Here is a 14669-nt window from a genome sequence, read left to right as displayed (position 1 = left end):
TGGCTGCAATGCACATGGGCTTTTGTGTTGGTAATTCCAGTACCTTTAGTAGTAGTTCAATCTGGAGAAGAGGAGGCTCAAGGGGGACCTTATCTATCTCTACGACTACCTGAAAGGAGGTTGTAGTGAGATGGGGGTCGGTCTCTTCTCCTAAGTAACAAGTGATAGGACAGGAGGAAATGGCCTCAAAGCTGCAGCAGGGGAGGTTTAGGTTGGATATTAGGAAAAACTTCTTCACTGAGAGGGCGGTCAGGTATTGGAACAGGCTGTCCAGGGCAGTGCTGGAGTCACTGTCCCTGGAAGTGTTCAAAAACCATGTAGATGAGGCCCTCAGTGACATGGGTTAGTGGTGGCCTTGGCAGTGCTGTGGTAAAGGTTGGACTTGTTGATCTTAAAGGTCTTTTCCAACGCAGTTGATTCTGATTCTATGAAGCTACTACTCCTGTTTGTTAAAGGTGGGAGTGAAGGGTGTATTGAGGACGGGGAATATCAGTGACTGTGAGAATGAATACTTCAGAATGACCACTGCTCCCCTGGTGCTTATTTCCCCCAGCCGGTGGGAAGAAGCCTGATAAAGCTGTGCGTTGGAAGGTCAGCAGTGCCTGGACTGTCATGTGTGAGCACCAGAGGTTAGCAGTAAAGTAATTTGTGGAGCTGTTTAATTGTGACGCTGAGGGAAGCTCCAACAGTGGTGAGGCACATAGGGATACGCTGTGGTGCTGGAGGTTTTGTTTACAAAAGGAGTTCATTGCCTGTTTTCTATCCCTGCCTCTCATTGTCCTTGTTTGTGAAAGCATGACTCCTAGATTAGCAGAGGGGTAGGACCTTGCTTTTCTAAAGTTACTAAACAAGCACCACGGGTTCAGTTTTTAGATTAATCTGTTTTCTCTGTAAAAAGTGGTTCCTGGAGGAGATTTGATTTCAAGCTGTCTGTGATCCATTCTTCCTTGGGCTCATATGCATCAGAAAACTAGATCTGTTACCCAGGAAGCTTGTTTGCAGGGCTCCAGGGTGCAGTTTTCTCATGGAAGGACACGTTAGCAGGAATGAATCATCAGTATGAATGTGGTAACTTTGTGTTGCTCCGCTAAACTTATACTGCTCTAACATAGGCATTAGCAGCCCACCAGGGCATCTCCTGCAGCACAGAGATACCCTTTAGTGGTACAGGATTCATGTGCCTAGGAAGAGCTCTTCATCAACATCTTCAGGTAAATTTCATAGTTCTTGTTCAGTTTACACACTGTACATAAGATTTGGACAACGTGGTGGTTGACGCACCTAATCTCATTTTGGTGCTTTCCCGTCAGCCTGATTTTTCTGTTTATTCATACTTGAATTGAAAGCTGCAGTGACTGTGTCTTTCTTCTGTGTGGGTACAACCTCTAGCACAGCAGGGTTCAAGTCTGGGACTAGTGCTTCTAGATGCCACAGTAATGCAAATAAATTAACTGCCAGTGGAACCCTGGCCTAGTGCCTCCAGACACCTATATCATAGTGGGAGTGCTGATTTGCCTTTTAACTTTATCAGCCTCTTTAAGACTTGGAAGCATGCCTTGCTATAGAGGAAATGTCCATACTGTGAAGGCAGTGATGCCAAATCATTTCCCCAAACGACTTCCCCTCTGGGTGGTAAAGTGCATTTTTCTGCTTTATTTTCATTCCATCATATTCTCTATCTCAAGAGAAAGATTTTTTATTCTTTTCCCCCCTCTCATCTACATTTCGATATTGTTTAGATTAAGACGAGGTAACTTCATACAGTGTGGAAATGTTTCCTTCTCCCCATTAGTGATTAATACCAATGAAGCTAAAGACAAAACTTAGAGGATAAATGACAGATACCAACCAGTGAGATTTCCTGAAAGAGTTTTAAAGGCTAATGATCCTTGAAATGTATAAAAATAAATTGCTTCATTAAAAACTATTTTACTAAATAATTTCTTCCTAGCAGCATATTTTCTACAAAACAGTTCCCCTGTGTAGCTACACCTGGGTAGTAAAATTTGATTCAGTGCTGTTCGCATGAGGCCACAGTCAAATGTCCTGATCACGCCTGTGTCCCTGTGCCTCATCAGGGGAGGAGGTTTGGGGCTTAAAATTAGAGACATGTTCAAGGCAAGTCTGTTGAAGTTTACTTTTTGCCCAGAGGAGAAAGTGCCCTTCTTTCTGGGACAGCAACAAGCATGTTTAAACATGAGTGACAGAGCTTTTCTTTAGATGGGCACAATGCTTGTGAGTCACACACATGGCTGAAACCACAGCCATTCTGCTCTAATTAAAGAGAACTACACCAAGAATGCGTAATAATTAGGTTAGTGTGTAATACACCATCCATGTCAACAGCATCTGCCACAAAGGTTGATTGAAATGTACTCATCCTCCAGACATTGTGCTCACTGTTAGAGCTCCTCAACTAATTCATTACCATCCTGTCATACAATAACATGACTGCACAGAAATCTGCAGAAAATTAGAGCAAAGACTACATATAAATCTGCCCTGGTTTAGCATGGCTTGTAACTTCAATGGAGGAAAACCACCCACATAAACATAAAGATGAGAGATCTCTGTCCTAATGAAGATGAATTACAAAAAGAAAGGCTGTGTGGGAATGCTCTTCTTTTTTTCCAAGTTGTCTGTTTAGTTTGAACAGACACAATGCTTTTGAGCTGTGAGTGTTTATCAAATTAACCACAGATTAGTTTTTGCTTGTGTTTTTGAAGTATTTAAGGAATAAGGAAATGTTCTGCTGGCAACCTTGTTTGCATCAGTGTGTTTCTGTGCTTTTGCTGTGGGTGTAGGAACAAGGTTGGTTGTTCAGGGGCAGGAGCGGTGGTTGGCTTTAAGCGCGAGACACATGGAACAGTTACTGAGACTCATTTAATATTGCAGTGCATGAGGCTAGGTACAGCAGGTCACTTAATGGTGTTTCAGAGTGACAGATCCCCGGAGGCTCCACGATATCCAGTGCCCAGTGGACAGCTTTGAAGCAGTGAACCAAGAGCTGTAGGAGCCTTGCGGCCACCATCCGCATCCAAGTGGCAGCTTAGACGACCCAGTAGATCTGCTATGCACATGCAGTCAGCTGTTAATGTAGCCTTCCAAGCCAAAGGATAGGGAAATAGCCCAGCCAAAAGTCATTTTTGCCATGCAGGATTGTCTGTGGGCGGCTTCTCTGGCCAAGCAGAGTCAGCCCTGTCAGCCTGAGACAATTTAAGTTTGCACTTGCTGACTTGGTGGGGAAATGAAGTGGCAGCCGTTTCACAGGCGGTTTTGTCTCAGATGGGTAACAAGCAGCAGGGAAAAACATTAATTTTCTAAACCAAATCAACTAAACACACTAAAGTAGAGCTGCAGGTAGCGTAGTCCTTTTCCAGAGGAATTTAATTAAGGTTTTGCCACTGGTGTTGGTAGGAGCAGAATCTGGATGTGAGAAAGTTCACACATGCTTAAGAACATGTAGAAGCCGTTTTGGAGCTGCTGGCATGTGCGTTTTCACGTTCTCTTGATCGTTAAAAAAGTGTGTTTTAAAAGTGCTGCAGGCAGCCAGAGCCTCTGCATCATGTCCTTCCCTTTTAGGAAGCAGTTTGGGACCCTCTAGGGGAAGGGCCAAGCGAGACCCACACCCGGGTCGGTGAGGGGCTGCTGGCACAAGGAAATGGCAGAATGAGCAAACCTTCGCAGTCAGCCAGCCCGTGCAGACAGGAGTGCTGCATGCATGCTCTTGTATCTCCTGTCTGGGGGCATGTCTGCTGCCGAGGACAGTAGATACTGTTATGTGCCGGGCTCTGATGTGGGAACAACACATCTGCCTTTCTGTCTGGTTCTGTGCTGATCACCTGAGTTATTGCAGTAAAGACTGAAGCCAAGTGTGCTTAGGTCCATGTGTCCATGAGACACATGGATTGCACCTTCTAAAGAAAAAGACTGCATTTATGGGTTCTGTTTTCAGATTTTGCTACCAAGTTGCTGTTTGACATGATAAGAGAATAATGCTGACCTTCTAGGGCTGGTTTGAAGGACAATGTCAAGAAAGGATCATCCTTTGTGTACTCTGTTGCTTGGAACTCTCCCCGACCATTCACTAATGCTGCTATTGGAAATCAATTCTTGGTCTAAACTACTGAAGCAATTCTCATATAGTCTCAGGTGTTCAAAGGTTCTTGTTGTATCATCTCAAGTGTGTGGGCTATTATTGGTCAAGGCAAGCCGTAGACATCCTTCAAAGAACAGAATTTAATTATCTTTGAAAGCAGAAGAAAGGATAGGAAAACCATTTTAAGATACACTTGGGAAATAAAATTACTTTAATGAACATATCTTCAGAAACAGGACTGTGTAGATCCTATGTTTGCTCTAAGATCTCCTACCTCTCCCTCCCAGAAGAGAAGAAGATCAAAGTAAATGGATAAAAACCTGGTTATATTTTCCCCTCATAGGACACTACAACGTCTGTGCGGATAGGTCTTATGATGGAAGAAATGATCTTCAACCTTGCAGATACACATCTGTTCTTTAATGACCTGGAGGTATGTAGCTGCTTATTTTATTTAACATCTCTCTAATCATTTGCATCTGGTCTACAAACTTGTTTTTCTGGCCAAGAAACTTTCATTTTTGACCCCAAAGAAATGGGCCTTAGATGGCTTATTGGAAGCATACTTTACTGTGTCCCTTTGACATCTTCATTCTGTTAAGGAATTTTTTTTCTAAATACACAGTAACAATGATGGCTTTTGGCAATTTTACTAAATCTAATAATGAGGACATTGCTGCTACTTCTCCTGAAATTTGCTATTTAATAATTTTATTAAGCTAAATTAGCAAAGATCCTATGGGGCAGGTAGCAATTAGCTGCGAGCCACTGCAGAGGGTTTAAAAGTGGTCTCTGTTCTTGAGGAAGTTCTGTTTGCACACACAGAGCAGGAGGTCTGCTCAAGCTCACGCACACTGCAGGATGAAACTGTGGGAGTTTCAACATAAAAGACCAAAAGGAAGAATCCTTCCTGTTTGTGGCATGGTTAGATCTGATTATGCCTTATACAAAGCAGGAATCCTTTTGAATACAGTAAAATTCAAGCAAAGCGATGCGAGCGGAAGATGATAAAAAAAACTGGCATCCCTGGGTAGACCTCTGTGGTCTTTTTCTTCACTTGAAAAAGGAAGAATTTGTTTCTGTGCCTGATGAGTTCAGTGAGAACTTCTGGTTCCTTCACTGAATAATTGCACTGTGGTCCTTTGCATTACAGGAGGTACAACCTTTCCTGCCACCTGTCTCCTTGCAAGCTGAGGTTTCACTTGCTGAGAATTTTCATTTCCTTTTGAAGACAAGTAATGGCTAACACCTGAACTGACAGATATTTCCTCTTTCAGCTTTTTTCCAAGAGGGAGTTGGTGATGAGGTTATGGGAAGTACAAAGTGAAAAAGTCCTGCTTAGGGAGGGCGAAGCTGCTATTTGGGAGTCCAGGGTACTGTAGAAGTAGTGATAATGTTTAATACGCAACCAGCACTTTCCACCCATCAGATCTTAACATCTAATGCAACAGAGTTCCATGTCCTGCAGAAAGCCACTCTCTGGAAAACTTTTACCTATCTTGGCTTTTGCAAGAATATAAGTTGACAAATCATTTTAAAACAAGTTTTCTCCTTGCTTCACTTACTGCTCGAAAACATGAAATGAAGTACCATTTGTAGGGACAACAAAGGAGGGCATACAAAGATGATAACTAAAACCATTTGTGTTACTTAGTGCTATTTTGTTGCTGCATCAGAAAAGAGAAGCAAATTTCAGTTTGGAAGAAATTGTAGCAATAGTCATCCGTCTCTGTTCATTAACCATCCTACTTCTTCATTTAGGATGGTAAATAAAAGATAGGTTTAAGTATTCAGAAAGTCATATTTAAGGATCATACATCACCAAGTGCAAGGCTTGGACAAAAAAAAAAACAGTGGTGAATTATAGTCTTAAAAAAGAAAAAAGAAATTGGTAAAAAGGAAGCATGGAAGCTGATTCAGTTCTAGACCCACAAACATTACCATATACATTAGCACCATCATGTGGTATAACACTGGCCTGTACAAGACAAAATAAGCTAAAAACACTCAAACCCTTTCTGAGCATCTTCCGTGTTGGGGCAGCATGATAGAAGCTGTAACTGGGCAAGCAGCAGGATAGCTGCCCAACTACCTAGGTGATGGGGCACACTAGAGATGTGCTGCCCCATGGCAAAGGATCAAGGCACCAAACCCTGACAAGGGCAGGCTGTGCATTGCACTTCCAGGGCATGCGGTGACACACTCATTGCTCTGTTCAGGAGGCTGTTAGCAACACAACCCAGGCAAGCAAGGCCTCTGTTTTCTGAGACCCATGTTGAAATCATGCAAGTGTGGTTTTGCCACGCTAATTCATCCACTCATAAAGCATATAGGCATAAGTATAAGCCATACAAGATGTTGTGTACAATGGGCTTTGATCACACTGCAGCATGTATCAGCAAATATTCACTTGAAAGGAGGTATTCTCACTTTATGTTCTGTCCCCTTTTGGGACACTGAGGAGAAAAGAAGTTGCCCAAGGTTACAGATCACAGTGAAGTTAAAATCCAAACTCTGAGCTTTTTCTCCCAGATGCCTTTTGTCCACAGTGCAATGCTGGCTAAAGAATAGTACCTTCCACCCCCAGTCCCTCTGGAGATATTGTTGTCTAGCACTCTGGAAAACAGGTATTAAGGACAGGAGGACTGACAAGGGGATGAGGAATTAACAAACAAGGGGATTAGTGTGTTTACAAGTTACTGCCTTTCAGAGCCATCCCTGGAGGTTTTGTGTTCTGGGAACTGTCAACTCCTCACCTAATGAAGGATGCAAGCTCGGCTGATCAGCGAATCCACAAGATGTTTAAAAATCTCTAACATAGTCCTGATATGCAAATAGTGACAAGCTGTGCATTCATCAGTTGTTTTCATATGTGCAAAGACATACCTTGAGAGTATTCAGAGGAAGCATAAGTGATAACAGAAGGCGCTTCTCCCTGCATCCTCAGGAACAGCTTGTGCTTCACAAGGAGGCAGCAGAGGCTTTCTCCAGGCCTGCAGTACTGTTTCAAGGCTGCATTAGTTCAGGCTCCTTCACGTGTGGGTACAGGGGTCTGCTCCCACCTGGAGGCAGGTTGTGTGGCACAGACTGACCTAGAGATACCACAACAATAAAACCAGTTCAGTTCTCAGAGTTGTGAGGGTTGACTGAGGTCTTACAGGTTTGACTCAGTTACAGGCTGTACGTGCCACGCATCATATCCCTCAGAGATCCTAGAGCATCATTTTAAAAAGTCAGCAGATGTGAAAACTGGGATGTGTTCCCACTGCAGACATCCACTCCAACAATCTGGTCCTTCTTTGCAGCAGCCCAGATATCCTGCCTTGATTCCCTACTCACTAAGATTTCAAAGAAATTCTGCAAGAATGAAAAATTAGTCTTGTAACCAAGTAGTAAAACATGGTCCATGTTCTGCTTTAACCAGCTTCCCTGTGTTTCACTCAGTAACACGATAGGCTCAGCCGGCGGACTATGAGGTAGCGTCTCACCAAGTGTCATGGTATTTTATGAAGTTAGAAATGTGATAGCTACTGTTGTCACACTTCAGTGTACAGAACAATTCATTCACAGATGAGAAAAACAGATCTCTCCACAAATACCTTTCCCCTGACTTAATGCCCTGCATTATTGTATGATACAACTGAAGTGCAGTGGGCTGCATCAAGAATATCCCAGCATGGCTCACAAGAGCTATTGGGAGGGGAGCTTAAAAATGATGGGGTTAGAGGGGAGAGAGCTAAAAAGGTGCCAGGAGAGATCTGCTGTTCAGCCTCTTGGCTCCAATTGTATACAGAAATACACACCCCAGTTATAGGTTGATAAGAGGACTGATGGGACAAGAAAAAGGTAAAATTGTCTGTCTTTTTGAAAACTATCTCAAATAAATGCTGCAGAAAATCTCATGATTATGAACAAGAACTATCTGTGACATTTTGCCGTTGATAACAAATTTACTTACTTGTTTGGGGGATGTTTTTCTTTTTTTGAAAGGGGCTAGTTTAAAGTAGCTCATTAAACTCATAATTGTGTAAAGACGACAAATTCTGTGGTTTACAGAATAATGTAGAGGTGAAAAATAACTGTACCTTGGTTAGCTGCAGTTGTTCTGACTTTGGAGTCCTGTTGTACCAAGTGCTTTTTTCTTCTATTGAAAAATCAACCAGAGTAAAAGAGTTCATCAGCTTGAATGAAAAGGCTTTCTGTCTTGTTCTTACCTGCAAGGGTCATGGAGGAAGGAGATTTAAGGTGGTGGGAGAAGCTTCCTGTTTTTTCCTCTTTCTAATCTTAATGCTGAGACTCGGAAAGAGAACAAAGAAATAACATTTCTCAAATTTTTGAGGCAGGGCCTCCACCATTCAAACAATGAAGAATTTTGGAAGATAAGATCTCGAGTACATACTTCATGCAGGCTGAGCTCCAAATATATATTCTGGTTAAACTTCCTGTACATAGATTTCCTCATTACTGACACACATTATTCCTTCACTCTGTGGCTGGGGCTATGAAAGGCTGCCGCCTTCAGTGCTTCAGTCCAGCTTCCCTGCACATCAAAGGAAGCTCAGCCCCCTCAGAACAAACCAGGAAAACACTGGCAAGACAGGCATCTCTGGAAAGTTCTTTGGGACAGATCTCGCCATGTAATTATGTGGGCATACACCTCCTGTCGAAAGCAGTATTCTCACAGGGGGACAGGCTGCCAAATCTTTGCCTTATCATGCATACACAGTTTAAAAACCACAGTTTTCCTGGCTAAAAACCAAGCATCTCTCTCCCTCCTGTCTGCATAGGAGGGAGTTCCACTTACTGTATTATTCAAGAGCTGTTTTGCCCCTAGATAATGGCAGATCTCACATACACACTCTCTGTCTAGTCGTATTTTGTGGAAGTGCTATGTGATGCTTGTTCCTAACAATTAACTGGCTAGACTATGCCAGACGATACTAAGATTTTATCTCCTTAATATTACATTTAATGCAATTTTTCATTATGTTCTTTCAATTTTTTTTTTTCCAAAGCATTTACTTACTGCTGTATTTTTTTCCATATGCTTCCTAGGACTGTGACCAGATCCACATAGATGATGTATCATCAGATGATAACGGCCAGGATCTAAGGTATGAGATGGGAACTCCAGGCTGGAAGCTGCAGGTCAGGTAGCCCCCAGCTGTTTGAAAAGAGCAGGGGGCTGGTCAGGGATGTAAAACAACATTCTCAGCCATGCACCCTCTCCCTTTCCTGGCTCCATGCTGTCTGCAGTAAGCACACAGAAGCATAGAGTCCCCTTTCTCACATTAATATGCCAGTGCCTACTGCCAGGCCCTGACTATACTGAGCTTTGAACTGTTCTGGGAAATACATTTAAAATCAGGTTGAACTCCAGTCAGTCCACCCTGGTTTCTGATATGATTTGGCCAGCCAGTTAGTGCAGGTATGGCCAAAATGCTTCAAAACCATATTGAAAGATTTCCCACTGCCCAACCTGTAATACATGGGCTCAGCAGTGAGGATTATGGACCTTGCCATGCCAAAGCCCTGTCACTGGTAGAAAATTGTACCAAAATTGCACCAAACATTATTATCTGTATGAGTGAGATCATCATGTGCCTAAAAAATACTTCTGTACCATTACATCCACCTTTACCAAAGTGTTGACTGCAGAGTTGTGATAATTGGCACAAGAATGAAATGGGAAGAACTCAGAGCTTTATAATTTATGGTTTTATGGCTGGTTATTATGAGAAATTGTTGCAGAAACAGCATGGAAAACAATTAAGTGTTTTAGGGAAGAGACTTTTTCTTCTGCAGAGAACACTCTGTCCCCTTCTCTTGCTCTGGTTCAAGCTGAGTTTGTCCAGATCCACTGGGTCTGTGACCTGATCTGGCCAACTGTGCCCCATGAGCTGCAGCTGCCCTCTTCCATCGCAGCTCAGTCTGAGACCTGCTCAGACCAGAAAACCCATCCTGCTGCTGTCATCCAGCAAACATTTTAAGATGACATGAGCTGGTTCTGGCTCTTTCCATGCCCCCCCCCCCAAACCAGGGAACTGATCCAGCTGAAAAGCAACTTCTTTTTTTTTTTAATTCTATTATCTTTTAACTAGAACAGTTCCCTGATCTGATTCACCTCAGTGCTGAAGAAGTGCCTGTGCTGGTGCAAAGAAAGGGACATCGAGGAGGGCTGAAGACAGGAGCAAATGCCTGGTAAAAGGCAGGATTGCTTCCTTCAGAGAAACTGCCTGTTTAAGGTGTTTGTGGAACTGTTACTTGCCCCAGTTCATTGTTGTAATTACTCTAGAGTTGCTTTGAAGTATTAATTGAGTTTTAAAACAAAGGCAAACAAGCAAATACCCGACAACTTCACATGTTGCAGGCAGTTAAGTCTCCTTTAGTTAATTTCTTAATTTTTTTCTTGATCTAATTTGTGTTCAAAGCCCGTTTAGCCATATAGCCAAGCAGTAAAAGGTAACACCGGGATTTTCTCCTTTAGGATGTGAGTATTTCTGCAGTTCCCTCAGCAGCCTGGGCAAGAGGCAGGTGAGGAAGTCCAGTGACCTGAAGACAGGCAGATGTTTTGTAGTCCAGAGAACCTCAGAAGTGGCAGGGAGTGCTGAGTAACCTGCACTGTGTTTACAGTCAGAGCATTTTGTAATCTCTGCTAGTAACCATGCTAGGGATGAACTCCAGTTCTGCACACTGTGTCCTGAGCGTCTCTCTGCTGCCACTTGTCTTTGCATTTCTTTTCAACTGTTTCCACTCCCTGCTGCTGTATAGACTGTAATTTACTGACCTCTCCCCTTCCCTCCTCCCTTTCCCAGCACATATAACTTCTCTGCGGATGGCTTTCACAGTTCAGCTGCCAGTACAAATCTGTGTCTGGGCTCCGGTGTTCATGGGGGAGTTGACTGGATGAGGAAATTAGCATTCCGCTACCGTCGGGTGAAAGAGATGTACAACACCTACAAAAACAATGTAGGGGGTAAGTGTCTCTGGCCAGGCAGCAAGCATGCCTTTCATCTTCCCAAATACTTCTGACCCTGCTAGGGACATCTCTGGAGGAGGTGTAGAGAGCATCGTGGTAAGAGTACTTAACAGAGAGCTGAGCAAGTGTTTCAGCAGTCATCCTTAAATAAGGTTCTGCACAGGATTTGCAGGAGATGATATGCTAAAATACCTGGTTTAGTGGTTCAAGGAGGACTCAAGTCCAAGTGTGGGGCTTTATTTTGTAATTTCTTTGGCAGGAAAGTGACCTTCTCCAATTTTCCAAAATGCTTAGTGAGCAAGCAAACAGTTCAAAACTAAATGTGCCTTTTGTTTTCACAGAAAACATGGGTGATCTCTGTCTGAAGGCATTCTTGTATCATAACTACTTGTTTTCAACTCCCCCAAAACAGTACTACCAGATATCTTCCTCCATCTCCAGACAGTTCTCTCAGTAGGTTGCTCTGCTTACCTGTTGCTTTTAGTACATCAGTGCCAGGTCTCTGACTAGAAAGAGAAAGAAGCAGAACTCAGGTCTCTATCGCCACAAACAGGGGTTTGTTTTGGTTACAGGAAGCCTACCTGCACTTACTGGAAATGGTACGTAGCTTTTCAGGAGAAACAAAACCATCCTGGCTTCAGGTGCCTCTCAGCTCAGGCCACTACCTACTGTACACAGCTTTTTCATCCTCTTGCTCACTTCCCATGCAAGTAATAACGAGGCCCTGCAGCCTGCGGTTGACTGATACCATTCTGCTGGAGAGGAAGGAAGCTGAGCTGCAGTCAGGCTTTGTGTCCCTCAGGGCAGAGCCTTGGAGTGGTGTGGCAGTGGGCAAAGGGATCAGCCTGCATCAGAGACAAGAGAAGGGCAGTGGGAGAGTGAGGGTTCAGAACACGGACAGGAGCCCTTTGGCATTCTGCATACAAAGCCATGCAGCTCCCTTTCTGTGCTTCTGCAAAGATGCTTTCCCTGCTTACAGGTTTAATAGGAGCTCCTAAGAGGGAAACCTGGCTGCAGTTAAGAGCAGAACTGGAAGCGCTGACTGATCTCTGGCTCACACATGCTCTGAAGGCGCTGAATTTGATACATTCCCGGTAAGAACAACTTAAAGAATTGCCTACAGGCTTGATCCAGGATCTCCTTTGGTTCCCTTTTTTCCCCCCTCTAAACAAATCAAGACACATTTATAGTGACTTTGCTGGCCAAATCTGTCTACATATATTTGGCAGACCTGAATAATGAAAGGTTGGGTGAGCTTGAGATGATGAACAGTCCTTTTCTTGCCTTTCCTTGGCTACCTCATCTGTGGCACACTTTTCACATGAGCAGATTTACATAAGAGTAGGAAAGGGAGAAAAGAAAGGGTCCTTCTGTCCCTGAACATGTTCACTCAGAGCACAGACACTACTACATGAACTACTACATAGTGTTTAAATTCCCACAGAACAGCTCCTGGCATGCATGCAGTAAGGCTGTATCACTGCTACTAGTTTGGTTTGGTTTTTTCGTTCTACTAAGTTGCTCAGAGACATTACCAGTATTCACATTATCTGCCTCTAGCTGCATAATCTCCTAGGGGCTTGGGAACTTCCACTTGCAAGACAGGTTTGCTTCCTACCATCTTTCAGACTAGAGTAAAAGAGAAAAACATGGACTGTTACTTCTATTAACTTTTGTTTTCCAGGCCTAACTGTGTGAATGTGCTGGTCACAACAACTCAGCTTATACCAGCTCTTGCTAAAGTGCTTCTCTATGGACTGGGCACTGTCTTCCCCATCGAAAACATTTACAGTGCAACAAAAACAGGTAAGAGCAAACTAACTTAGGCCTTACCAGAGGTAGACTGAGGTTTTGTCCCTAAGTCAGGCACATCCATCCAACCCTGTTGCAACAAGCAATGTATGAGGTTTATTTTTAGCTCCATGTTTATACATCTCTAATTCACATCCTGGCTGCCCACAGTTCAGCCAGTACAGACTGGGGGGGAAAAGAACAAAAAAGAAAAAGAATCAAAGTCTTCCAAAGAGTTTCCATGGGAAAGTGAGCCTGAAAAATACCCACCCTATGGAACATACACCGTGTGGGATGTTCAACTGCACCCAGCTAAGAGGAAAAAAGTCTGGTTGGACCTGTTCCATACAGGAACACCATTTGGATCCTCTTACTCTTGCAGAGGGGTCAAGTGTGCTGAGTTAGCTTGAAGCTGCCTGAGTAATAAACACTGGTAGGGTTGGCTTAAGGCTTTTGTTGCGTTCTATTCTTTCTGGTATAAGTGTTAGAACCTCTGAGGTTTGCATTTTCCTATTTTTGCTGCAACCAGAATGAACAGAAGAGGGTTCTTGAGTGTCACATCAGTCAACCAACTGCTGGTCTAAGCAGTGCATCAAAGTCACAAAGCTTCCAGAAAACTGGCAGCACTTGGAAGTCCTTGGCTGATAAAGAAAATGCTAGTAACTGTCTTGAGATAGAGACAGTCCATCTCAGATGAAGATTCATTTAGTTTCTAATTCCAAAAGAAAACAAGGGAAGTGGCAGCAAGTTCAGTTAGGTCCCAGCTACAGTTCCAACACCTGAATGTATGAATACAGCTCTGCTGTATGTGGTCAGATAAAAAAATGTGTCTTCTCTTCTGTTGCTTAGGGAAAGAGAGCTGTTTTGAAAGAATAATGCAAAGGTTTGGAAGGAAAGCCGTGTACATTGTAATAGGAGATGGTGTTGAAGAGGAACAGGGAGCAAAAAAGGTACAGTTTGTGGATGCCATGCTGGATTCTTCCAAGTTTTCCTTTCAATGACCCTTTCTTAAGCATTTAATGAAGCTCCCTCCATTTGAAACAGTTTGCAGTTGGTCTCCTTTCTTAATATGCAAAAGACTCAAAACCTTGTGAGAAATTTCACACTGTAAATCTCCCCACCTTGGCAGCTGATCCAGTTTCTCAGGTAGTTGCTGTGTCACATGTTCCAGGAATCATTCTTACTTAATAAAGACGACTTTAAACACATGAAAAGGGAAACTCCAATGTGTGGTCTCAGATCAGTGAGTAGGGTGGATTTCTGATCTACACATGTTGCTTTTGTAAATTCCAAATTGGGAAGATGTACTGAAGAGAAAGTAGAACAGAAACTACAAAAGCAGCATGGTCAGCAGTAACAAGCCCTCAGTAGGATTTCATGCTCACTGCACAGATGTGGCCCACTGGCATAGGTAGCCTTAGAAAGAATTAAATGGACTAACCTGTGCATCCAGTTGAGTCTTCCAGTCATTAGTATCTGCAGTCCAGTCACTGGGAAATGAGAACTGCAGTTTTAAGTACCAGTTGAAGCTTCTTTGTTTTGGGTAGACTGTAAGAGGAGAGAAGGTGGAACCCCAGAGCCTGGAAGAGATAAAAGCAAAATGTGAGAAGACCAAAGCTTGCATTCTGCTTACAGTGACTGGGGGGCACAGCCAGAGATAGAGCAAGGAGCGCCTTCAGCCATACATGTGGGACATCAGTGTAGGAGTCATGGAAACACAGAGAGCAACAACCAAAGGCTTGAAGGAAAGCAGTCAGGTACATCAGCTGGATTGTACAACATTAGAACTGGACAGCCAAA

The 14669-nt window shown here is 43.3% G+C and overlaps 1 protein-coding gene across 9 annotated transcripts in view; it reads left to right on the top strand.

Moving 5' to 3' along the window:
- EYA2 (EYA transcriptional coactivator and phosphatase 2) overlaps window positions 1-14669 on the top strand; it is an 89425-nt gene that overhangs the window by 71282 nt on the left and 3474 nt on the right. For all 9 annotated transcript variants that reach the window (XM_030503301.1, XM_030503302.1, XM_030503298.1 and 6 more), the window contains 6 exons: window positions 4443-4532; window positions 9155-9213; window positions 10915-11075; window positions 12058-12172; window positions 12763-12884; window positions 13719-13819. In XM_030503301.1, coding sequence (XP_030359161.1) covers window positions 4443-4532; window positions 9155-9213; window positions 10915-11075; window positions 12058-12172; window positions 12763-12884; window positions 13719-13819 — 648 coding nt within the window. The remainder of the gene's footprint in view (window positions 1-4442; window positions 4533-9154; window positions 9214-10914; window positions 11076-12057; window positions 12173-12762; window positions 12885-13718; window positions 13820-14669) is intronic.

Source organism: Strigops habroptila, chromosome 13, assembly GCF_004027225.2.
Source record: "Strigops habroptila isolate Jane chromosome 13, bStrHab1.2.pri, whole genome shotgun sequence".
NCBI lineage: Eukaryota > Metazoa > Chordata > Aves > Psittaciformes > Psittacidae > Strigops > Strigops habroptila.
This window is presented reverse-complemented; position numbering and strand designations above follow the sequence as displayed.